Source organism: Zalophus californianus, chromosome 8 (genome assembly GCF_009762305.2).
Source record: "Zalophus californianus isolate mZalCal1 chromosome 8, mZalCal1.pri.v2, whole genome shotgun sequence".
Taxonomy (NCBI): Eukaryota; Metazoa; Chordata; class Mammalia; order Carnivora; family Otariidae; genus Zalophus; species Zalophus californianus.
The window spans coordinates 127,971,363-127,996,067 of NC_045602.1; the positions used below are offsets into that span (position 1 = coordinate 127,971,363).

Below are 24,705 nucleotides of genomic sequence, written 5' to 3' on the forward strand. Positions count from 1 at the left end.
AACGTGGACGGACACACTCCAAAGGGAGGTGCAGGGAGGCGGCACGAGACACACAGTTCACTGAACTGGATGGCCGGGCGTGGGCTCTACTGCAGCGACGGGAAGGTGGGGCGGAAGGTGTGTGCCTCGCCAACAGGCAATGCGAGATCCTGTGTTTGGAGAGCGTCCATGAATACCCCTTCTCTGCCTTCCCTTCACCTCCCCTTTCCCTCCACCCCTTCCTTTCCTCTCTCTCCTTCTCACTCCGTGTTTTCCGGCCGTTCTGTCACACCTCCCTCCCACACCACTTCCTCTTCCATTTCATTCCTCTTCCCTTCTCCCAACTCCTCCTCCTCCCTGTATCTTCTCTCCTTCTCCTCAACTCTTTTCCCCACTTCTCTTCTCCTGAACTCTCCTCTTCCTACCTCCTCTCTCCTCTCACCCCTTCACCTCCAATCGCTCCCTTCCCCACCTGTACTCCCTCTCCCCTTTCTCGGGTCCTGCCCGTCCCTTCCTGCCTTCATCCACTTCCGCTCGCCTCCCCCACCTTCAGTTTCCTTACCTTGCTCTTTCGCCCCGCCCCTCCTTGCCCACCGGGCCCCGCCCCCAGCTCCGGGGCCCGCCCCCAGCCGCAGGCCCCGCCCCGCCGGAGGTCACGGGGTCGACGGACGCGCGGCGGCCGTAGCGGCCCCGCCAGTCACGTGGTCACGTGACGCGCTCCAACATGGCGGCGCCGTGGGGCCGCGGCGTAGCTTCCTGACGGGGCGGCGGGGACGGACGCGGCCGGTGCTGGCCGGGACGCCGGGCCCGCAGCCTCTCTCGCCCGCTTGTTCGCGCCGCCCGCCCGCGGGGCTGCCAGCCCCCGCCGGGCCGGGGCCATGCAGGAGAGCCAGACCAAGAGCATGTTCGTGTCCCGGGCCCTGGAGAAGATCCTAGCCGACAAGGAGGTGAAGCGGCCCCAGCACTCCCAGCTGCGCAGGGCCTGCCAGGTGGCGCTCGGTGGGTGAGCCGCTCCGGCCCGGCCCCGCGCCGGCCTCCCCACGCCGGCCGTTACCCCGCCGGCCTCCTGGCCTCCACCTCCCCCGACCTCGAATCCCACCTTCCCGGTCCTCTCATGATACCCCGGGGAAACTGATGCCCTGGGAGCTCGGCACTGGCCCAAGGTCACCTAGCAAGTTAGTGACAAGCTGGTGCTAACTCTCCAGCCTCCCAGCCCAGGGCTCTTGCCACGACTCCTTGCCGTCCTGTTTCCTGGTTCCTCCCCTCACCACCCTCAGAAGCAGTAGCCCTTGCCCCAAGTTTTTTCTTTACTTGGTTCTTCTAGTTAGGGTTCCCACGTGAGCAGAGCAAGTGGGAAGAGCTGCTCAACTGGTTTAGGGAAATCCCTGAGGCTTGCTTTCGAAGTCCCGGATTGGAGAATGGTTTCCTTTAATTTGGGGCTCTCCCATAATTCCGTCATAACCTACACCTCCTAGGTAGGTGCAAGAGATCTGCTAATTGCGGGCAGTTCACTAGAGGGTGTATGAGGGCAGAGAGACTCGTCTGTTTTATTCACTGCTGGACCCCTTGCATTCGCAGGAGTGCCTGGCACTTAGTAGGTGTTGATTGAATGGACCCACAGATTATGGAAAGAGGGAGAGTACTCTAACTCATAGCTAGTTAAACCCTTGGTAGTTGATTACAACATCAACATGCTGTCTTTTACTTTTTAAGCATTGAAATATTTATCAAATGCCCTCTGTCGTCTAGGCGCTGTGATGGGCACAGAGGATACGGAGGGGAATAAGACAGACAAGGTATTTGCCCTTGTGGCCCTTGTAGTCTAAAAGGAGAAACAAAAAAATATATAAGAAAATTACCAGACATTTTTGAATGCTGATAAATACTTCTGTGAAAGTAAAACAGCAAGATGTGATAAAGAGGGCCTGAGGACTGCTTTTGATAGGTTGTCAAGAAAGTATTACTTTCTGAGGAGGTGACATTTGAGCTGAGTCCTGAAAGGCAAGAAGTATTCACTAAGTGCAGTTTCAGGAGAAGAGAGTTCTGGGCAGTTACGATGAGTACATTTCAGGGCTAGCTTCAAGCTAATTCACCACCCTGTTGCCTTTGGTCTGGAATCTGTAAAAAGACTTTTTTTTCCCCCCCTAACAAATTGACTGAGTCCATAGAAAATGTGATTTTTCTGTCAAAGCGTTCGAAGTTGCCATCACTTTTCTCACTACAATTGGTATAAGGTATAGTGCAGGCATTCTCTTCTTGGGGCCTAGGGATGAGCTTGTGAACTCTGCACTTCTGGAGAAGAGGGTCCATGGCTTTCAACTGATTCTCAGAAGGGTCTGAGGCTCCCTCAAGGGTCAAGAACTATTGATGGAGAGGTTGTTGTTGCTTAGATAGCCGGGAAACAGATGTTAGTCCTGTGAAATCCAGGGTCAATTGGAGGAATTTACTGAGATTTGGATTTGTAAAGCTTTTCTATTCAGAAAACCAAGGCTAACTCTTGGATATTGTTTTATCAGGAATGCAGGATAAGCACTACAAAGCAGTTTGTTAGGCAAAAGCCCAATACTTAGAACTCTATTTTGAAATCTGCCTGGATTCTGTCCTCTCAGTATTACTTTAAGAGTATTGTTGCAGAAATTTAAAAATAGTAATCTGGCAGAAAAGTTTTCATTCCTCCTTGTCAGAAGACTTGACATAAAATTTTCACCAAACTGTGTATCACATTGTTGGAACCTACTTATGAAATTGCCTTATGGGTAATAAAGGGTCAAAACACTGAGAGCTTGTTAGATATTTTTTGCATCATATCTTTGGTCAGAAGTTTAGATTTTTCCAACCCAAATTGTGGAATGCACGTTCAATGTTTTAGTAGTGAATTGTAAGAAATAGCTGATATATGGGGCGCCTGGGTGGCTCAGTCGGTTAAGCGGCTGCCTTCGGCTCAGGTCATGATCCCAGGGTTCTGGGATTGAGCCCCATGTCAGGCTCCCTGCTCAGCGGGGAGTCTGCTTCTCCCTCTCCCTCTGACACCCCCCCCCCCCCCGCTCATGCTCTCACTGTCTCTCAAATAAATTAATTAAATCTTAAAAAAAAAAAAACTGATATAGGAAGTAATTTGGCCTTAGGTTAAATGAGTAGCCAAACGTCATGGTGGCTCATCATTGTCATCAAATTGGGTAATATTATAAGGGAACCTATGCACAGTGTTAAGTTAAACTGACCATCTTTTTTAAGAGAGTAATTGTGTCACTGCTTTTAAATAGAAATGGCTGCTTTTATTAATAAGCAATAGAAAACCAAGTACACGGTGATAATTCATTCTGCATCTCTTGTGCCCAGAATAGCTGAAACAAGCCTATGTATGAGCTTGTGTATAAGAAGTATTGCAATGTGGCTGGCATTTTAGAGATTACCATGAATTTTGATAAGAGGAACTATAAATGACCACTCAAAGTTGAAATGCTTAGATGATAGAGAGCACTTACAGGAAACAGCTGTGATACAATTCTGTCGTTGGTTATAGAATTGGGGGAAAGGGGTCAGGGATACAGGGACTGCATAGTAGAGAGATTAGGAGTGTGTTCTCTGGACTCAAGATTGCCTGGGTTCAAATCGCTTGCCTTCCACTTCTTATCTTTGTGATCTTGGACAGGTATTAATACCTTCCTCATTGAATTATAAAGGTGAAGTTAATTGACATTTCTAAAGAACTTGGCAGGTACTAGGTGCTCTGTAAAGGCTTGCTGTTGTTTTTTATTATTAGTTTAAGCTGTGACAAACCACAGAAACTGAACTCTCTAACTTGATGTTCTTAACTTGCATTGGTTCCTCGGTCAGGAGTGACTTATTGCTCTATTTGGTTTGTAGATGCAATAAATAAGAATGTAATTACACGACCAGGAGGCTGTGTTTATTGGAGCATTAACTTGCTTAAGCTCAACGAAGACAGGGCTTGTCCCTTGTAAAAGCAGTGATGATTGGGATGGACAGGTTTACAGTAATCTCGGTGGTTTATCTGCGCTAAATGCCAAATGCACAGATATGGACTGCCCAATTAGGAGATTGTGTCCTTCCAACCTTTATCTGGAGATATCAGAATATCCTGTAAGAGTATTCATCACCCAAGGATGTTGTTGCTCTTTACCTTGTTAATGAAGCTTTGATGTATATTAATGATCTTGAACCTTTCGGTCCTCCATTGGGGCACATACATACATTCTTAAACATCCATTTCATAACTGTCTTCAGGGCCATTTTCTCTCATGATCCCACTTTAAATGATAGTACTGTTCTTAAACTCTGTGGAGTTTGGAGACTTGACAAGATAATCTGAAGGTTTTTAAATTGAGTATGGAAAAATTTGTCTGGAAATCTGGAAAATGTTAATAACTGAATTGTTCTAATGGTACTCTTCTGGTATATATGATAAGAGATGCGATATCTTACTAAATAATCTGAACGGAGTGGTAAGCAAGGGCTGAGTGCTCTAATTAGTAGGCATCATTCTTAGTCATTATCAAGAAAATATGAAAATAGTAAACATATTTTCATATGAAACAGAGTGATCTTTTTTAAAAAATAGATTTTCTTAGAGCAGTTTTAGGTTCACAGCAAAGTTGCACAGAAGGTACACAGAGCATTCCCATGTACCCCCTGCCCCCACACATGCATAGCCTCTCCCATTAGGCATCCCTCCTCAGAGTGGAACACTTATTACCATGATGAAGCTACACTGACACATCATTTATCAACCAATTGAGTCACTTTTTAAAATCACATGTTATGTAATAACTATTGCTATCTACCATGTACTAAGCTTTCCTATGTTCTAGGCACAATGCCATGTGCTTTACATGCAGTTTAGTTCTTACTGTTATTATCCTCACTGCGGCCCAGAGAAGTTGGCCAGCATAACTCAACCAGTAAGCCATGGATCCAGTAGGGAAAACTGGCAGTCTGGCTCCAGAGCCAGATCTTAACCATTTACTCTAGTGTTGTACTGCTTCTCCATATGAAAGTTAGTGTATATAAAATACTCGATGGAGTCTTTAAACAATTGCACTGCATGAACGTTTTGAAGTTTCATGAAGTAAAGCATTTGGTAAGTAAAGAGACCATATTTTCTGTAGTTGAATTTTGGGGTGTATTTGAAAGCCTCTAGTCAAGAAGATGACAGCTTTTTTTCTGCAGCTTTTTGCTGCATATGTCTTTGTTTTACTTCACCTTAGGGACTAATGGGAAGAAAGAAATGAGGGTGAAGAGCTTATGTCCTATAAGCTTCATTTGAGTTATGAAGTGCTCTGATTTATGACATCTCTCTTCATCAGCAGTAAACTGCCTTTGATTAATTCTAGAGTTGTGATGTGGAATTGGTGTCTGTTTTTGGGTACCACAGGCAAAGGGAGACCAAGGCTCAGAGAGCATCTTGCCCACATCTGCACAGCCAGGTGGGAAAGAACTGTAACACATGTTCTGTCCTGACATAGAAATCATAAAATCCAGGGGTGCCTGGGTGGCTCAGTCTAGGCGTCTGCCTTCGGTTCAGGTCGTGATCCCCGGGGTCCTGGGATCGAGCCCCACATTGGGCTCCCTGCTCGGCAGGAAGCCTGCTTCTCCCTCTCCCATTCCCTCTGCTTGTGTTCCCTCTCTCGCTGTGTCTCTCTCTGTTGGATAAATAAATAAAATCTTAAAAAAAAAATCATAAAATCCAATTTTAGATTTGCCAATCTTGTTTAATATATGGAATTTAGAGGCATGGGGGTCATTGGTGATGTTAGCTTGAGCTCTTGTGGTGGCACAGTGAAGGTGCAAACCAGCATGGAATGGTTGAAGCCGGCGTGAGAGGTGAGGAAAGAGACAGTGAGCACAGACAGTTGTTTCCCAGAGCTTGGCCGTGGTATGAAGGGGAGGCAGGAGATGTTGATCCTGGGAGGTTTTTTTTCTTCTTTTTTTTTTAAAGTAGAAAAAACTTGAACTAGTTTAAATGTCATTGGGAAGGAGCCAATTAAGAGAGTACATTCATAAATCTTAGTTGTATATTAATATGCAAAAAAATTTAACATTTACACGTCCATATGATAAACAGTAAATTGCTTTGTCTTCCATATGATGTTGGTTTTTTTCTAATGTGTTCAAAATAACTATTCTCACCATTAGGAAGAACCTAAGTACAAAATTTGAAAAATAGTAAAAAAATCCCTAAATTGTCACAGCAGATAAAGTAAGGCCTTCTGTTGAAATACAGAATAAAGCCTTTAGTTTTAGTAAATTCTGGTGTTTTGATTAGACATTTTGTTTACATGTGCTGCATATTAAAGTTTTGAGAAATACCAGGACTCAGGACCTTGACAGATTACTTTTTGTTGAAAAGCTTTATGACGCTTCTTTAGGAGTGGGTCATCTGCCTAGAAGCAGCATCTAAAAAGTTGGCTTTTGATTATTGAAAAGTATTTATTTATTAATTTGGCAGAAGATTCACTGAGAGCTGAGTTGGAAACTTTGCTTCTTGATTAGTCATGTGATCCTGGGCTGACAATTTAGTTTCTTTGAGCCTCGGTTTCCTGAAATGATAAAGGTGGTAATAACTATGTCCCAGGATTATGGTGAAGGATAAGTGAACCAATGCAGTCATGTCACAGAAACCTGGCGCCTGAGAGCTGATCTGCTAAAATTCAGAGGCACTGGCGTTACCGTATTTAAAGGAGAAGGAAGGAATGCTTGCTCTTCTCTGCCTCCCGTATAAGTTGGTTTATGGACATTTTTGCAAGTCTCTGACATTTCGATGCTAGTGAAGCAAGCGGTTGGTTGGATGAATTTAGAGCTCGTCCTGTGCTTGTAAGTCTCAGGGGAGACTCTGTAAGCAGTGCTGGGGAAAACAGTAAGACTATTCTTTATGGAAAAGAGCAGACTTGTGAAAACGTGTACTTCATCAGCAAGTACATGGAGTCTCCTATATAAATAGCTCAGAACTGTATTTAGTTCTCACCAATTTCACCAGGCTTCGGGAGCCTGCCAGGAAAATACTTGACTGTCTTTCCAGCAAGGTTATCTTAGAAAACCTTGACTCATTCCTGGAGTCCTCCTTTAAGAAGCTTCTTTCAGTTTACTGTTTTGGTTGTAAATAAGTCTTTTAGCTTTTTTATTAGGTACTTTATTAAGTTTTATAGATTTGTGGGGAGAATGGCCTTCTTGTGCTATTAAATTTCTTAAATTTTTCCTTGGTCCCAGGGAGCGGTCAGTGCATATTTGTTATTTATATGTTCCTTTTATCTGTTGAGTAAACAAGGGTGGGGTGACATTCATTGAGAAGATATTTATTTGGGTGTCACATTTGGTGTCATGATGTAAGGGAAACAAACAAGGACCCTGTTCTAATGGAGTTTGCAGTTAATGGGGAAGAAGTGCGTTAGTCAGATGATCCCATCCTCTGGATCATACTAACAACTTAAAAAGTCCTGTGAAGGGGAGAAACCTGGTCCTGCAGGGGAGTGAACAAAGGGGTGAGGGAAAATTTCCCTGAGGAAGTCTTGAGATCTGAATGATAAATAAGAAATAGATTGGGGGTGCCTGGGTGGCTCAGTCGTTGAGCGTCTGCCTTTGGCTCAGGTCATGATCCCAGGGTCCTGGGATCGAGCCCTGCATCAGGCTCCCTGCTCTGCGGGAAGCCTGCTTCTCCCTCTCCCACTCCCCCTGCTTGTGTTCCCTCTCTCTCTCTCTCTGTCTCTCTCTGTCAAATAAATAAAGTCTTAAAAAAAAAAAATGGAAAACCTTTAAAAAAAAAACAAATAGATTGGGGTGAGAGGCATTTTAGCAGCATGTGGGAACAGAATGTACAAAGGCCCTGTGGCAGGGAGGAGTATAACTGTTAAGGAAACTAAAATGTCAATTGACAGTTATCTCAAAATAGAAAAAAGGGATTAAAAAAAAAAAACGAGAGAAACTGAAAGAGGCCACTGTGTGGTTGGAGCATGGTAAATGAGAGGGGACTGAGTGTTTGAGAATAAGGCGGGAGGGGTAGGCCAGGGCCCACCCCAAGGTTGTCATGGTGAGGAGTTTGATTTTCACACCAAAAGCAGCGAGACAGCCCTGAAGAGTTCCAAACAAGGGAGAAGGCGACAGGATGGCCAGGTTTGTATTTTGGAACAATCACTTGGGACGTTGTGTTCAGAACATTTCAGAGAAAGACCAGAGGGATGGCCCAGGGACAATGAGGGGGCAGTTACCATCTTCCAGGTGAGAGATGTTGGTGTCTGGACTTCGAGTGGTGATGACAGAAGGCGGACAAAGAGAATGTATTCCCCACTTGCTCAGAAGGTGAAGCTGACAAAACTTGTTGATGGGTTGGATAAGAACATTGGATAAAGAAGACTGGTACTCACCCAGCTGGATGGATGGTGGTGCCATTCTGTAAGGTGGGAGTGTGGGAAGACCATCTGGGGAGAGGTAGGGGGCAGGAGGTTGATCTGAGTTGGGACTTGATGTGTTGAGGCTCCCCTACCTTTGAGCATCCAGTCGGACAGGTGGAGTCATCAATGGATGGAGGTACAGCCTGCTGTTCATGAGGCAGGCCTGGGCTGGAAATCGTGATTCGGGAGTCAGGAGAGCCTCAGTGGCAACTGAGGATGAGGTGGCTTAGGGAGAGAGTGGACAGAGGAGAGGCAGAGGAGGTCTTCCTGGGCTGGAGGAACCCCTGCCTGCTTGTCTGGGTGGGGAGGTGGAGTCTGCACGGGCAGTAGGGAGGACTTGGGGCAAGAAACAGAGGACCCATGAGAATGTGTGCCTGTGGTGGCAGAACTAGAGAACATCTCAAGGTCGGAGAGGCCAGTAAGGTCAAATGCTGCAGGGAGGTCAAGTTAGATGGAGAGTAGCAAAATGTCCATCAGATTGAGAGACATGGGGGTCATTGGTGACCTTAACTTGAGCTGTTTTGGGGGTGTGGTGAAGGGTGAAAACCAGACTGGAGTGGGCTGAGGCCTGCGTGGGAGGTGAAGAAATAGGCAGTGAACATGGGCACCTCTTTGCTGTCCAAAGTTTGGCTCTGGTGTAAAGGGAAGGAGGAGGAAATGTGGGTCACAGGTTTTTTGTCTTATCTTTTCTTTCTTTAAAGGTTGAAACTTGGGAAGGGAGCCAATTGAGTGAGAGGTTAAATAATGCAGGAAAGAAAAAGGACAGTTTATTCATTCAACAAATATTGAGTGCCTGCTCTCCACCTAGGAATTCCTAGGTGCTGGAAATTCAGCAATGAACAGAACAGACAGAAGTCTCTGCTGTCACAGTTTATATTCCCTTGGGGAAGACAGATAACAAATGAACTGATAAATAATATGTCAAGGGCGGTAAATACTGTGAAGAGAGATTGGAAAAATAAACCAGAGTAAAGTGAAAAAGTAAAGCAGGTGAGGAGATACAGAATTACGGGGGGGGGGGGGGGGGGGGGCGCAGAGATGGCAGTTTTGGGTGGTGAGGGAAGGTGACATTTGAACAGTGCACTTAAGGGAGGGAGGGAGGGCATTCCAGGCAGCAGGAATAGCAATTGCAAAGTCCCTGAAACTGGAACATGCAACAAGCAGGCTGGGGGGCGGGGTGGTAGAAGGTGAGATCAGAGGGATGGCCCAGGGCCAGATCTTACAGAGGCTTGGAGGCCAAGGTCAAGATTTCGGATTTTATTCATTGTGAGATGGGAAGCCAGTGGAAAGTTCTGAGCAAAGGAGCAGATGTAATGTGATTTATATTATAAGGGTTATGGATAATCTGTTTTGAGCAGATGTAATCTCATTTACATTTGAAGGGAGTCCCTCTGGCTGCTGTGTGAAGAAAGATAAGGGTGTGAGGAAGGATGAGAGCTGGAGCAGCGTGGATGGTGGTGCTGGTAGCCTAGCACGGTGAAAAGTGATCAGATTCTAGGTGGAACGGACAGCATGAAATTCCCAAGAGGCAGATAGGGATGGGAGACTACAGAGGTGGAGGGATTGGACCCTGTCCTCTGGCAGGAGAGAGTGGAGGCTGAGTCCAGAAGTGGGTCAGTTTGTAGGTTCTCTAATGGTTAAGTTGCCGAAGTCTCCTTGTGGCCGTTTCTAATCTCTAAATGAGATAGGAGATGCCAGGAGCATGAGTTGTGAGTAAAGAGGAGGGGTGATGGTTAGGAGGGGAGGTGGGGTATTTGAGGAGAGCAGAGAAACATGCAGTTGTCTGTGGAGGCTAGAGGAGATGGGCTCACCTGGCATGATTTAGGGTTCTGTCGTGGTTGGTGATTATGGCTCTGTAGCCCTACCAATTTGCCCTGTTGGCAGAGGTCTGGTTAGGTGGAGACAGGTCAAAAGGAGATAGTAGTGTAATCCAAGTTTGGAATTTTGCCAGAAATTAAAGACTAAAGGTCAGAGAGAGTCATGGCTGTGGATTGCCTATCATTCTGATAACAGTCCTGCTAATGGGACCCATCCTGGAAACTGAAGAATGGGGAGAGCTGACATGTTGGACTCATCAAGATCTGACAGGCCAAAGAAGGGCCCTTCTGAGAGCAGTTGAGGACATCTGGAAGGAAAGGAGATTGAGGGGATGAAACAGGAAGGAGCTGGAAGTGCCACAGTTCTACGTAGGGACCAGACTCCAAGTGTGACCAGCTACGCAGCCTGGCTTGGAGCAGGGCGGAGGGGGGGGGGGGTCCTCGGAGGGGAAGTTGAAGGAATTGAGGGCAGCCTTGGTTTGTATAGGAGGCAGGTGTGTGGCAGGTCAGATGTGTGGGGGAGAGTTGAAGGTTTGCAGGGACGTTGGGACACTTTGGGCCACTTTGGGCCAGTTGACCAGTGATGGCATATTGAGGTTGGTGAAGGTGGTTGTTGGACTCAGCTTGGGAGTAGAGCAGAGGTCAGTGCCAAAGCCACTGATGAATGGGGGAATCTGACCCTTGGGGTTCATAGATAGCAGCGATGCCCAGAAAGGACTTCCTAGGAAGATAGTGCTGCTTTTCAGTTGAAGCTGCCTCACCGACTCAGGTCTCCCTGCTTTCCAGCCTGCTCATTTATGACTGCTAATTGCCCAGTTGGCTGTCGGGAAAGCAGTGCCTATTAAAATGTGAGGCAATAAACCAGAGTGTCTTTATAGAATATAAATATAATATTCTTCTGTAAATATAGAAGGTGTGCCCTTCCACATGCTCCTCTTCCTTCACCCACCTTCCTCCTCTGCCTCATCGTTGAGGGGTTCTGGAGTATCGCTCTGGAGCACACAGCCTGGGTTACGAATCCTGACTACCCAGTAGCACTTGGTGGCTGTGATGGTGGGCAGGTGGCTTCACATGTGTTCCAGATTCCTCAGCTGTGTAACAGTTATGGGATAAGAGTGCTCTGGCCTTCCTGGGTTGTGGTGCGGACTGAATGGGCACCTACCCTTCATTTTCTTTTTCCCCTTGGCTCTGCTTGGTTCCACCCATGGCACTAGAGATTTTGCACTGTTTCTGGCTCCTGTTTTAAGAAAAGAGCAAAAGAACTGTCACTTGTTGGCCACCTGCTGTAGGTCAGACCCTGCCTTAGCCATTGGTGAGTTAGCACCGGTGACATTCCAAAACAGATAATTTTGGAGCTCAGAGGCCAGCACAGACTATAGTGAAGGTCTCATTGCTTCAGATACATTGAACATCTCAACTCTAACAAAGTAACCATGGTTGGAAGGAAACCTTACTTTCTTTCAAGTTTGAGCAGCAGTACCCCTTTGGAGTGTCGCACAGTGACACGATCTTAAGCGCTGAGCAGAGCCTTGATACTATGTATATAGATTTCTGCAAGCTTGGCTCCCAGCCTCCTGGGCCATTCCCACAGCCTGGGGGCCTCTACTAGAGGAAGCCACAGCTACTTCCATAGTGGATTCTTATCCCTAAAGGGAAGGAACCATGCCACAGAGCTCTCTTTAACAGACCCTGTGTGTCACAGCCCTTATGGTCCATGAGCAAAATACTTGATATTAATCATCTGGGTGTTCCTCACCCATTTTCTTACGTGTGTAGTAAGAAGACATTGGAAGGGTGGCGTGAAGGTTAGAAATTGCCACCGCTGGTGAGTCTAGTTGTTCAGTTTTCACTTCCTAGCTCAGTCTAGAATATGAGTTCTCCAAGCAAAGGAAATTTGTAATTACCAGAACTGTGTTGCTGGGATAACTAATGCCATATCCAAACCACTGGTTCTCAACAGATTGTAAAAAGGCTGCCCTTTTGGAGATTATCTAAATACATGGCATTCAGTGCAGACTTATTTCAGTGGCCTGCTTTGATAATATGTTGAGCCTGCAGAGCCTAACATGCAAGAATACTATCTGACTGAGGGGGTGGGGGAGAATTCTCTCTATGTCTAGATGGAGTGTTCTGTTGTTTCAGGGGCACAGAACCCTTTTCTCTCGGAAATAAGATTATCTCTTTGAGGTTGTGATTTGTGAATAATGACACTATTTCTGTAACCTTCACTGGGTAGTTGTTATAACCTCCATGGTAAAAATTTTTAATTCATAAAAATTATATATGCCTTAGCACAACAATATGAGTGTAGTCAATATACTGAGCTGTACATTTAAAAATGGTCAAGATGGTAAATTTTTAGGTGTGTTTACCACAATTAAAACAGATTTGTAAAAATATATATGCTTATCATAGAAAATGTGAAAAAAGAAAAAATAGTCATTCTACTAACACAGCTTTTTGTTCTGTTTGTTGCCAGTCTGCTATACATATTTTTAGACAGTTGAAATGTTATTACATGACCATAATATTGTGGTAGCTGTCGTTAACATACATTTTGCAGAATGGGGAAATAGCTAAACATTGGACTATGGGGCCAAAATGCCTAGATTCAAATTCTGGTTCCCTGGTTCCTGATACATCACAGGAGGCAAATTACCTAACCTTTCTGTGCCGTGGCTTCTCATCTAAATCAGTGATTCTCAACTGGGGCAGTTTTGCCCCAGGGGACACTCGGCAATGTCTAGAGACATTTTTGGTTTTCCAGAGTGCAGGAGGTTGCTCCTGGCACCCAGTTGGTAGAAGCCAGGGATGCTGCTAAACATTCTGTAGTGCACAGGACAGCCCCATGGATCACCTGTTCCCCAGTGTCACATTGTCAGTGTGTCTTGGTTGAGAAGTCCTGCTCTAAATAAGATGGAGATAAATACCACCTACCTCATAGGATTGTTTTGAGGATTAAGTAAATGAAAGTATGTGAAGTACTTAGAGCAGTGCCTAGCACAAAATAACCTCCATGTCTGTGTTAGCTATTGTTATTATAGTCACTTTTAATCATTTCCTGTCAGCATTTCGTTCTTCAAAAGCTCATAAACATTCTTTTTAATATTTTCCAAATATGTTTTAGTAAAGTTTTCTTTTATATAAATATTTCATGCTCCTAACATGGCTTTCTTTCTTCCCCACCAGATGAAATTAAAACAGAGATAGAAAAGCAGAGGTAAGCTCTTCTCTTTGCTGGAATACAGTGTTAAGGCAGAGGTAGTAGCCATGGGAACCCCTTTCTGTGCGTGCTTTTTCATATTCCTTAGCTCCCAGGTGGCACACACTCTCCTGGCAGTGTCGGACGCATGGCAGGACTCCGTATGTGTTTGAACAGATGCTAGGTTAACAGGTTACCAACTCAATAACTGCACATTTGCAGGAAAGGGTAGAGTAGATCAAGTTAATGCTGCTGTACCTTTTCTTGACAGATGAGGCAAAGCCCTTGGCCTGTATGTTATGCTTCCTTGGGCAGGAGGACAGCTTGCCCCAGAAATGGCTGCTTCTCGTCTTCATAGTTAAAAAGCCAGTTGGTCACATTTCAGAACATGGCTGATGCCAGGATTCAGTCCAGGATGCTGTCAGCATAGCTCCCTAATCAGAGACCTTCCCTTCTGCCTGTAGCACTTTGGTCTTTTGTCCTAATGCATGTGTTTCCATTTTTAATTGTCTCGCCCCACAGATGTAGTTTGCAGGCACTTTCAATTAAATGATTGCAAGTGGGATGGGAAGTTAGAGTGATGTGTAGGAAAAGCAAACTTTTTGTTTTTTCACTTCCCCTCTCTGGCCCTCTCCTGCTTTTTCTCTAGGCTTGGCGCTGCCGCACCACCAAAGGCAAACTTCATTGAAGCTGACAAGTATTTCCTTCCATTCGAGCTAGCTTGCCAGTCCAAGTCCCCCCGGGTGGTCAGCACATCCCTCGACTGCTTGCAGGTACCACATTGAAACTTGCTGGTATAAAGAGGGTTTCCTCCAAGCCATCGCTGGTCCTTTCAGGGGAACTGTGCTTCCAGGGTGATGGAGGAAGGAGCAATCCAACATGTTCTTTGAGGGAGGGAAGGGTAAGGGGTCTGACCTCCTTAGCCAGAACAAGAATGTGTTTCCCTGGAAATACTTTGTTGTATTCCCTTACGTATGTTTTTCTAAGTGAAACCTTTAGGATTAGTTGGAAATGTGGGCACACATGGGCACATGCAATATTTTTATGCCACCTCTTTCTTGATGGCATTAAAATTCAGAATATCAAGTAGAGAAATAGATATCACTATTCATCATTTGTGGTAATATTCTATAAGGACACTGTGAATGTGGAATAAGCAAATCCTGAATCATTGTTCCCATAAGAAATACAGGATAAGGTGCCTGTAAGCCTCTGGCGTCAACACATTCATCAACTGATCAATACATAAAGCAATATGTAACTTTGTTCTTTGTGTTTTTCTGTTTAAAGATGCCTTATTTAATATATCTTATTGATTCATTAACATTGCACTCATGGTCACAGCACTGTAAATGCCTGAACAAAGCTCACCTAACATGTAATTTCTCTGAAAGGCACATCATTGCCTTCTTGCTCTTAGGAACAGTAGACAGCACTTCAGCACAGTGCTTTGGGACTATTTTAAATGGCAAAAACACCAACAAAATGGACAAAAAAAGGGGGGGGCAAAAAATGTGGCATGAAATAGGCCACAGAAAAGATAATGCTTACAGTATAAGAGCTGAAATGAGAAGACAGAGCGTCTCCTTGTTTGACCTCAGCTGAGAACGTGTGCATCAAGTGATTTGATTTTTTTCACTGCTCTGCGTGCGTCCACACATGACTGCAGAAGTGCCACGAGTATTGATTTGGGCTTACAAAGAAATTGTAGTTGAGTTGGGTACATTTGCAAATAAAGGATCTGGGAACAATAAGGATTGACTATATGAGAGCCACAGGGACCTTGTTATAAATCACCTTCGATTGATGAAGAAACAGGAATAGAGAAGTTAAGATAACTTGTCCAGTAATATGCAAGTATGAAAGACAGAGACAGGGCTACAATGTGGGTCTCTTAATTCCTGGTCCAGCATTCTCGTTTTTTTTTTTTTTTTTTTTAGCTCTACTGAGGTTTCTGGTTACCTCACTTTTATCCTTAACCCCAGCAGGCAACCTACACATCAATGGAAAAAGGTTGATAAATTAAAAAATTATATTCAGAGGTCCACAATTTATCAGTACTTTCTAGAACAGGCATAGTGAATAGGTTTTATATTATGATTGCTCAGAAGCTGTGTTGAAAAGCTATCTGAAGCTTCATCTGGATTTCTTGAGAAAATACGGTGATCAGTTGGTGATGTCTGCTCAGGCACGGGCTGCCAAGTGGCCGTGGGCATGCCATGTTTTTGGCATCTCCAGTCTAATATTTACTCTATTAATCTCGCTTCTTTGATATATCTGTACTTGAAAGTTGATGACAGTTTCTTCACAGAAGCAGTTCTTCCAAATGAAAAGCTATTTTCTCATTCAGTATAATTCTGTACAGATTGTCCTATGTGAAACATATAATGAGCCAAGAATTCTTAAATGGCAGGCCCAAGTCCTCCTTCCATCCTAAAATATTTGTTGCTGTGAAATTTTCTGAGGAAATTTGGCATAAGTTAATTTTAGTTGTTTTCTTCTCATGTTACGGTCTAGTTCTGAAGCTGGTGCTGACGGTTAACATTACCGATGTACTAAGAACAGTGGCTATTGAGTACTTGGCCTGTGCTGGGCCCTGTGCTCAGTGCTCTGTCCGCAGCATTGTGTTTAATCTTCCCAGCAACACTCTGGTTACTTAACTCTCATCCTCATTTCGGAATTGAGGAAATGGAGGCTGAGAGAATAAAGTGACCAGCCCTACAGAGCTCCCCCTGCCCAGGAAGTGGTGGAATGGGGTGAGTATCTAGACCTCTCCCCACCCCGTCTGAATTCTTAACCAGGGGTCATTAAACTAAAATTGTAAGCCAGATCTGGCCTGCCACTTGCTTTTATAAATAAAGTTTTATTGGAACATAGCTGTCTTAATCTAGTCAGGCTAATATAATAGAATACCACAGACTGGGTGGCTTAAGCAAGAGATACTTATTTCCCTCAGTTCTGGAGCCTGGGGAGGGCAAGATCAGGGTGCCAGCTGATTCAGTTCCTGGTAAGAGCCCTCTTCCTGGTTTGTAGATGGCTGAGTTGTCAGCTGTGTCCTCACATGGCAGAGAGAGCACACCAGATCTCCAGTCTCTTCTTCTAGGGCACTGATCCCATCATGAGGACCCCACCTTCATGATCTTATCTAAACCTAATCACCTCCCAAAAGGCCCTACCTCCTAATACCATCTCACTGAGAGTAGGGCTTCAACATAGGAACAGGGGGACACAAACATTTAGTCCATAGCAACAGCTGTGCCCATTGTTTCTTATCTCTAGCTGCTTTCCCACTACTGCTGCTGAGGATGGAACAGAGACCATAAAGCCTAAAAATTTGGTTCTTTACAGAAAAAGGTTGCTGACCACCACTTTTAACTGTTACCCTGTGGTTCTGGCCCTTTGATTAAAAATAATGCTGTTTGTATTTTATGTTCTATATTTTCCTGGAGATAATCTGTTTCTGGAGCTCTGGAACGGAAACAGTGACATCCTGCTCTGCTTCAGCCCACTGTCCTGACTTGAACTATAAGTGTAAAAGTGTCTTCAGGCCTACGACATATGGTTAGCTCTTTTTTTTTTTAAGACGGGAAGTTCTCTGTGATTTAGTAGGTATACTCGAATTTCTTTGGTCATTTTACAAAATGCAAGCTGTGTCGTCCTTTTTACGACATTAGAAAGTAACCCAAAGCTCCCTGGAATACTGAATGAAAAATTTCATTTGCTCTTCGAGGTTGTCCTTGCAAAGCCTATTAGGCTGGCTTTTCCCAGTGTGGGAGAGATGACTTCCGTCTTGGAAACGGAAGGCCAATGTCTAAGGGCAAAGGTTGGTTTGAGCAGAATTGAAGCCAGCTGCAGACATATCCACATTCTGCCCTGGGCATTTAAAGGCATCCTTCTCTGAGCTTAGAGAGGTGATGGGATGGCAAAGGTGCTTATGGGTTTGATTTGTCCTGAGCACGGTTAGCTTAGAGTTCCCTCTCTCCACTGACAGAAACCTAGAGAGTTCTGCTGCTGCTCACTTCTACCAAAAGATAAAGATTCTCTTTATTCCTTCCCTTCAGCACCAGGTCTGCTGCACACTTCCCCTCCCTGCCAGGGGAGTGGCATTAGGCTCAGTCTTGCCTTACTCAGTGTGTGATTTCCAGGGTTCCCTGGGCATGTCAGTAGCCAGATTTTTTTTTTGAGAATATTCTTCTAATATATTCATATTTCTTCAATGGTAAGATTATGTACGTGTACTACTGTTATCCCATTACATATATTATAAAACATACAAAAATAGAACTTTCAAAAAGATAAAAAAAAATAGGAATAGAATTGTAATATTTTCTTTCTATGTCCCAGTGAGGGCTGTAGGAAACCACTGGTCTCGGCTGTCCTTCATACCACAAGCATTATGTTTTAGTTCTTATTTCTAGGAAACTTCAGATTTTTAAAGCACATTTTAACATCCATTCGTAATTATAAAAGTTGTACATGACTACATTCTCTGTTAAAAATTTTTTTTAGAACTTTACAGATAAGGCTGAAGTCCCTTAGACCACTAGTCCCAACCCTGTGCAGGTTGTATACTTTTTTCCTTTCTTGTTCATTTTTTTTCTTGCCTATGGGTGGTAGATTTTTATTTTATGAATTTGACAAGTTTCCCTAATTTATTCGCATCTTTAGAATGTTAGTTGGATATGTGGACTTTCTCATTTTAATAATGTTTCAGGTTGAACCACATGAAATTGGAGAACCACATTCTCATGGAGTGAAAAACAGGTATCAGGAACTTCATATGACCCAACTTAATAAAACTTTTTGTCCCTGAAGAAGGAAAATAAGTCAAGGCCAGAAAGCACAGACTTGGGTCACAGATAGCTTAGCATTTATATACTGGCTTAACATGTCACTAAGACACCTGGGACAAGTTCTTTAACCTTTCCAGAGTCCGGGGTCCTCAGACATAGAATGACAATAGTGTCATTTGCCTTTGTAGGTGATGATGAGGACCAAATATGATGAGGACTCAGTGGTTTTCAAACACAAGTCAATCATGTTTCACCTTCACAATTTCTTCCATATCTGCACTCTTCTTTATCATTATGTATTTAATACTTTTCTTTAAAATAATTTTTTAAAAGTTTTTATTATTGAAGTATAGTTGACATATAATGTTATGTAAGTTTCAGATGTTCTGCAGCTGCTTTTTACTTTCCACAGTGTTTTTAAGATCTAGCTATATGGCTATGTGCATCCTTTTGACTGATGTATGATATGTTATGCCATCATTTAATTTATCTCTTCACCTACAGAGGGGCATTGACAAATAGAGTAACAGTGAACATCCCTGTGCAGGCAGCCTCCTTGGACACAAGGGTCAATGAGTCAGCTGCCCAAAGGCCTCCCTCCTCTGCTCTCTTCCCATCTCATTGCATCGACAAGAAATAAAGCAGGAATTTCTACCCTCCATCTGTGTCACCCTCCCAGAGTCCAAGCCACCAGCATCTTCCTCCTGGACAGCTGCGGTAGCCTCCTCATTGGTCCCCTGCTTCTACTCCTGTGGCCCTCCAGCCTGTTCGCCATGCAGGAACTGGAGGGAGCCTTTAGAAATGTACCACATCATGTTAATCCAGTAACTTTCCACCCCACTCACTGTGCAAAGCACTTTCCTTAAGTGAGCTTGCCAAGCTCACTCATGCTGCTGGACCTCTGCTATGTTTCCGGGCTTTTTTCTGTGCATTTACAAAAATACACACATAGTCACATAGTTTTTATTTTCCAAAAATGAGATAATGCTATGCATTATCACTGCAACTTGTTCTTTTTAAGATGTCTATAAATCAGACAGGGCCCTGGAGATCCCAGCCAGGACTTTTGGCTTTGGTCTGCCCCTGCCCTGGAGAATATAAATTCCAGGGGAAGAAGGACCGTCTTATTCCCTGTTGTGCCTCCAGTGCCCAGGACAATATCTGGCCCAAGGAGGGGTAAGAGGGCAGAACTAGAAATTCCCAAGGATGCAGGAACTCTGCTTTCTTCTGTCCCTGTGTCACTGCACAGACACGGGAGTGAAGCCATTCTTTAAAACCCTGTTCAACTTGAAGGGGAATGTGCTCTCTCAGGAGCCTGTAGAGAAGAGAGAATCCTTCTAAACCTTTTTCATATTTGAATTCAGCAGTGGTTCACCTCCATCCTTGCTTTGTTGCATCATTGCTGGGTTCTATGGGGCCTACTTCTCAACATTCCCATTTTAGGAGTTCAGAACCATCCCACTCATAATCTGGTGCTCCAGATGGGCTTAGGCATCCATTAGGGGTAAGGCATAAGCAATGTCAAAAACCAAAGTTCACTTACCAGGCAGCCAGCGCTGCCCACTTTGGAAGGCTGCGTGTCTAGCAGCAGGGAGGGGTTTGAGGTAAAGGGCATCTTGAGCTGTTTTTCAGAAACACATTTCAGCGCCGCCCCCACCGTCTGCACCTTCCCCACTCCTGCTCCCACCCCCTATCCCTGTCTGGTGACCTCTGTGGTTGGACTTGATCGGCAGAGAGTGTGCAGACCTCTCCTGCTCATTCAGTCACACGATCTGGCAGGATCATGTTCTACTCTCAGCCACTCTCTCTTCACCCGTTTTGTTCAGCTTACTGGATGGCGGTGCTTCCACGGCTAACGATGGGGGAAAAGCTGTTGAGAAATGGAGTTGGGCCTCTGCAAAGCAGCAGGTCTTCCTAGCATAGTGGTGGTGGCACCGTAGATAACCTCAGGTCCTTGTGTCACTCTGTGCGTGTAGAGGCAAGGAGATGACAAATTAGGAACCAAAAGGAACAGCATTTTAAGAACTCTTTTAAGTCAGTGGAAGCAGAGAATGCCTTAGAATTCACATATCCTAGAGGGGTTGTGTCAGATGAGTGATACTTTTATCTGGTCAACCCTCAAAATAACCTGGACAGCTTGGAGAAAAACACTGATTTACCAGGCTCTCCCCCAGAAGTTCTGATTCACTAGGTCTGCGTTCAGGTCTAGGAATCTGCATTTGTAATGGGGTCCCTCAGGTGATTCTGAGTCTCAGCCTTGGAAATCATCCTGCCCCTGGCCTTTGACTTCCTTTTCAGCTTTCAGATTCTCCACAGTGAAATCCAGGTCCTAAGTGAGGTGGTACAGGCCTCTGAAAGGCAGCCCCTGTCCAAGCCAGTCAGTAGCCTGACCAAGAGGGCGTGGTCCAGGCAGCCCCCTACTTCTTCAGCCACTGGGTTGACACGTTTGATAACATAGGTGCAGAATTGAGTTCCCCCTCCAGCAAAACACATTATCGGTTGTTTCTTATGTATCTTTCCTTTTAAAAAGGAAAACATATATATGGTTTTTAACAGCTTGTGAAATAGTTCACATGCATACAAGTCACGTATTGGAAGTGTCCAATTCAGTGATTTTTGTACATTGACAGAGCTGTGCAACCATCCCCACAATCTAATTGTAGACCATCTTTATCTGGGTTCATCAGCAGTCATACCCCGTTTCCCTCTAAACCTCCCCCCCGCCCCAGCTCTGGGCAACTCCCGACTCCATTGTGTATAGCTTTTGGTCCATCAGTTTTTCACACTAGCGGTTGTGTACTGGTGACTGTTCTACACCTTGCCTGTTCCCTTGGACAGCCTTTCACCATCCTGGGGCTTTTCTGCCATGGGAGACAGGGTGAACACTGCACCCACAGGGTGGCTGTGCCTGCCATGCCCCAGGGGAGCAGAGGGATCTGTGGGAACTGGAAGTTAAGGTCAAGCTTACTGCCTGTCTTTTGCTGCCATGGGCAGGCTCAGCCCTGGCCAGGCAGAAACTTTTCATCTACGTTCTTTCTATATTTAGAAACTCATCGCGTATGGGCACATCACTGGCAACGCCCCGGACAGTGGAGCCCCAGGGAAGCGGCTCATCGACCGCATCGTTGAAACCATTTGCAACTGTTTTCAGGGCCCTCAGACCGATGAAGGAGTTCAGTTACAAATAATTAAGGTAGTTCTGTTTGTTTGCCTGGTCTGGATTTTTAAATAAGCAAGCTAGTCTCCCCTGGGAATTTGGATTTCTAATTCGCCATGTGTTAGTTGTCTCAGGTGGTGCTGAGCTGGAACAGAAGGGTGTAAGCATCACTTAAATCTTTTGTTAAGTGTCAGAATTTATTAGCACAGACTGAGACAGGAAAAGTGGAACCAGGTGTGTTTTCAAAGTAAACAGTTCCACTAATAACAATGTCAATTGCTTGTCAGTTGACTCGACTTGAAATCCTCTGGTCTTTCTCCTTGAGATTCTGGATTCCCAGCCTGCCATTTCTCAGTGGGTCCTGGGTAATCTTATGCCAACTTGCCCCCTCCTCTTGTCCTGCCCCCCGCCCATTCCATTGCCCTTTCCCTGTTCCATTTCTGCTGCCAGAAGTGGTTTGGCATGTGGTAGTACCGTCTGCTCGTCGGGAGAACGGGATCGGGATGGGTGTAGCCAGCGTTCCAGACCTTCAGTCCTGACTGTGTTAGCTTTGTGCGGATGGCTCCATGTTAGCCGCTCCTGAAGCTCTCTTGAAAACCCTCCAGGGAACTGGAACACTGACTGCCTATCAGAACCTGTGTATTTTGTGATTAATATAGGTGAGATCGAGTTGGAGCGGTTTCCCTCCTGAGAGAACTGCCTGTGTTTTGGCTTTTAAAAAAGTATACTGGTAGCCCTCTTCACCACAACTTAATCACAGCAAATAATTTGGATTTTATAGAGTTAATAATTACCTTTACGCTCAGAGCCATAGGGAGTTTTGGTTTGCAGAGCCATCTTCTTAAAATTTACAAAACCAAACCAAAACAAAGCCAAACCCTGTAGAAAGGTCTGGCTGTGGGAGGACGGGAGGCAGGTGGGTGTTTGTGAAGGTGAAGGTTGTGGATTTTTGTTTTAGGCTCTTCTAACAGCGGTGACATCCCCACACATTGAAATTCATGAGGGCACTATCCTGCAGACAGTCAGGACATGTTACAATATCTATTTGGCCAGCAAAAATCTCATCAATCAAACCACTGCCAAGGCTACCCTCACTCAGATGCTGAACGTCATTTTCACGCGCATGGAAAACCAAGTGGTGAGTGGTGGCGGTCATCAGCTGCTGGGGGCGCGGCACACCCGATGTGTGAACGGTTTCATTTTAAAGTGCATCCCTTCTTCCTCTGAATTCTGTTTTTGTTCTTGCTTTAAAAAGCAGAGAGAGAGTCTAGCTTGGGTTTTGGAATCGGCATTCAGAATTTGCTTTGAGTTTGTCAAGAGAATTTATCTCCTTTTTAAAATGTTATCCTTCTGTTTAAAATGTTATCCTTCAGGCTGGCGTATTTTCTGGTTCTTCTCAAAATGCTGGGACCAGTTTTGTGTGTGTGTGTGTGTGTGTGTGTGTGTGTGTGTGTGTTTAAGGTTTTATTATTTTTAAGTTATCTCTACACCCAACATGGGGCTCAAACCCACAGCCCTGACATCAAGAGTCACAGGCTCCACCGACTGAGCTAGCCAAGCACCCCAGTGCTGGGAGCATTTAGATTAAATGCCTTTTTTGTTGCCTTGTAGTTGCAGGAGGCCAGAGAATTGGAAAGACCAATCCCGTCAAAACCCCAGTCCCCTGTGATCCAAGCTGCAACAGTGTCCCCAAAGTTCAGTCATTTGAAGCAGAGCCAGGCACAGAGCAAACCAACGACTCCTGAAAAGACAGATTTAACCAACGGTGAACATGCCAGGAGTGGTTCCGGAAAAATGAGCTCAGAGAATGGAGACGCACCCAGAGAAAGAGGCCCATCGCTGTCAGGTACACCCTGGGCACTGTTACTTTCCCGCCGTGCGAGGGACCCATCTATGGCTGAGGGGCAGTTGAAGGGGTCCGGTAACATCTGCAGGAAACCTCTGATAGCAGCTTGTATTTCTGGGCCTTCCCCTTCCCTGTTGCTCGTCTCTTGAGGAGCAGAGCCACTGAAGCGTGATGTCTGTTGTCCGGTGTCAGCTGTGTGGTTTTGTTTCAGTCGTCCCTGGAATGCCGCAGGCTACTGCTTCTTGCTGTCAGCTTCAGTGCGGTGGCTTCAGTTTGGGGGTTTATCTCTCAGTAGTTAATTGTTTGGATAGTTAGTCACTCAGGGTCTGTCTTCTCTTCCCTGAGGAGGACAAGGGGACCCCCTCTGTCACATATACACAGGATCTCTGCACCTTGCTCAGAGCCTGGCAGCTAGTGGCTACTCACAGACATCTCTGAAAGGAGCAAAGAAGGTGGGAGGGTGGGCGGACATACAGATAGACAGACAGATAGCTTTGTTTTCTTCTCCGGTGACCTAATACATAAAGTGTTTTCGTTTGCTTTTTTAAATGAAAGAGACATCCCACACCTGATTGTAGTCTTAAAGTAAATGAAACATTAGGCAAGAAATGGTGGATTGGGTTATCATAAGATTATTTCAAAATGTTTGCATGTTTCCCTGAGCAGGTTGTATGAATCAGTTCTCAGATTCATTTTTTTTTTCAGGAATGTACCTTCCCAAGTGATTTTTGCGCCGTAGTTCTTCACTCTAGCTACTTGGTCTGCATGAAATACCTGACCCGTCTTTATACTTCATCTCATCTCTTCTGTCCCATTGTTGACAACAGTTTCCGTTGGTAGTATGTTCTGTGAGAGGACACGTGTGTGAGCAGCTTTTGTTCTTCTGTTATTTATCAGCGTGCTTGGCATACACAGGAACAGACCAAGTGCTGCTGCTGGAAGGTTTTTCAGTATCCGTTTACTCAAGGAAAGGACAAAAGAGAAAGTTGCCACCAAGAATGGTGCGGGTCTCCGGGTGAGCACAGAGTTGCTGTCTCCTCAGTCCTGCGGTCCTGTGTCTCAGGGAAGGTGCGCAGAAACTCCTGGCCCACCCTCTGGATCTTTGCCATCTTCGCTTTCCTAAACTCTCAGGGCAAGGACCAGGTTTTTACTGTAACCCTTAATCAGGCCGTGGTCAGTCAATAGTAAGCATAAGTGTACAGATAAAAACGCCGATCTCTCAAGCTGCATCAGAGTGTTTCCCCTACAGGCCATTTCCTATGTGGCAGCCAAAGTGATCTCTTAAAAGCATGAATTAGATCACAGCCCTCCTCTGCTTAAACCCCTTTTGTAATTTCCCGTGGGATCCCATTCGGAGTGAAATCTGTGCCCGCCCTGCCCCATGGCTTCCGAGGCTGTGTGTGACCTGGCCCCTGCTCGCCTCTCCATCCCCTCTTACACCTCTTTCCCCCTTAGTGACTGCACAGTGTGCCTTGGGAGTGCCATGCTTGCTGTTGGTGCCTTTGC

At 45.1% G+C, this 24,705-nt stretch overlaps 1 protein-coding gene across 1 annotated transcript in view; it reads left to right on the forward strand.

Annotated features, from left to right (window-relative positions):
• The first annotated feature begins 841 nt into the window (after positions 1–841).
• Positions 842–24,705, forward strand: part of ARFGEF2 (ADP ribosylation factor guanine nucleotide exchange factor 2) — an 88,198-nt gene continuing 64,334 nt past the window's right edge. The window contains exons 1-6 of the mRNA XM_027621198.2: positions 842–978; positions 13,391–13,421; positions 14,053–14,176; positions 21,243–21,389; positions 22,312–22,491; positions 22,965–23,199. Coding sequence (XP_027476999.1) covers positions 858–978; positions 13,391–13,421; positions 14,053–14,176; positions 21,243–21,389; positions 22,312–22,491; positions 22,965–23,199 — 838 coding nt within the window. The 5' untranslated portion in view covers positions 842–857. The remainder of the gene's footprint in view (positions 979–13,390; positions 13,422–14,052; positions 14,177–21,242; positions 21,390–22,311; positions 22,492–22,964; positions 23,200–24,705) is intronic.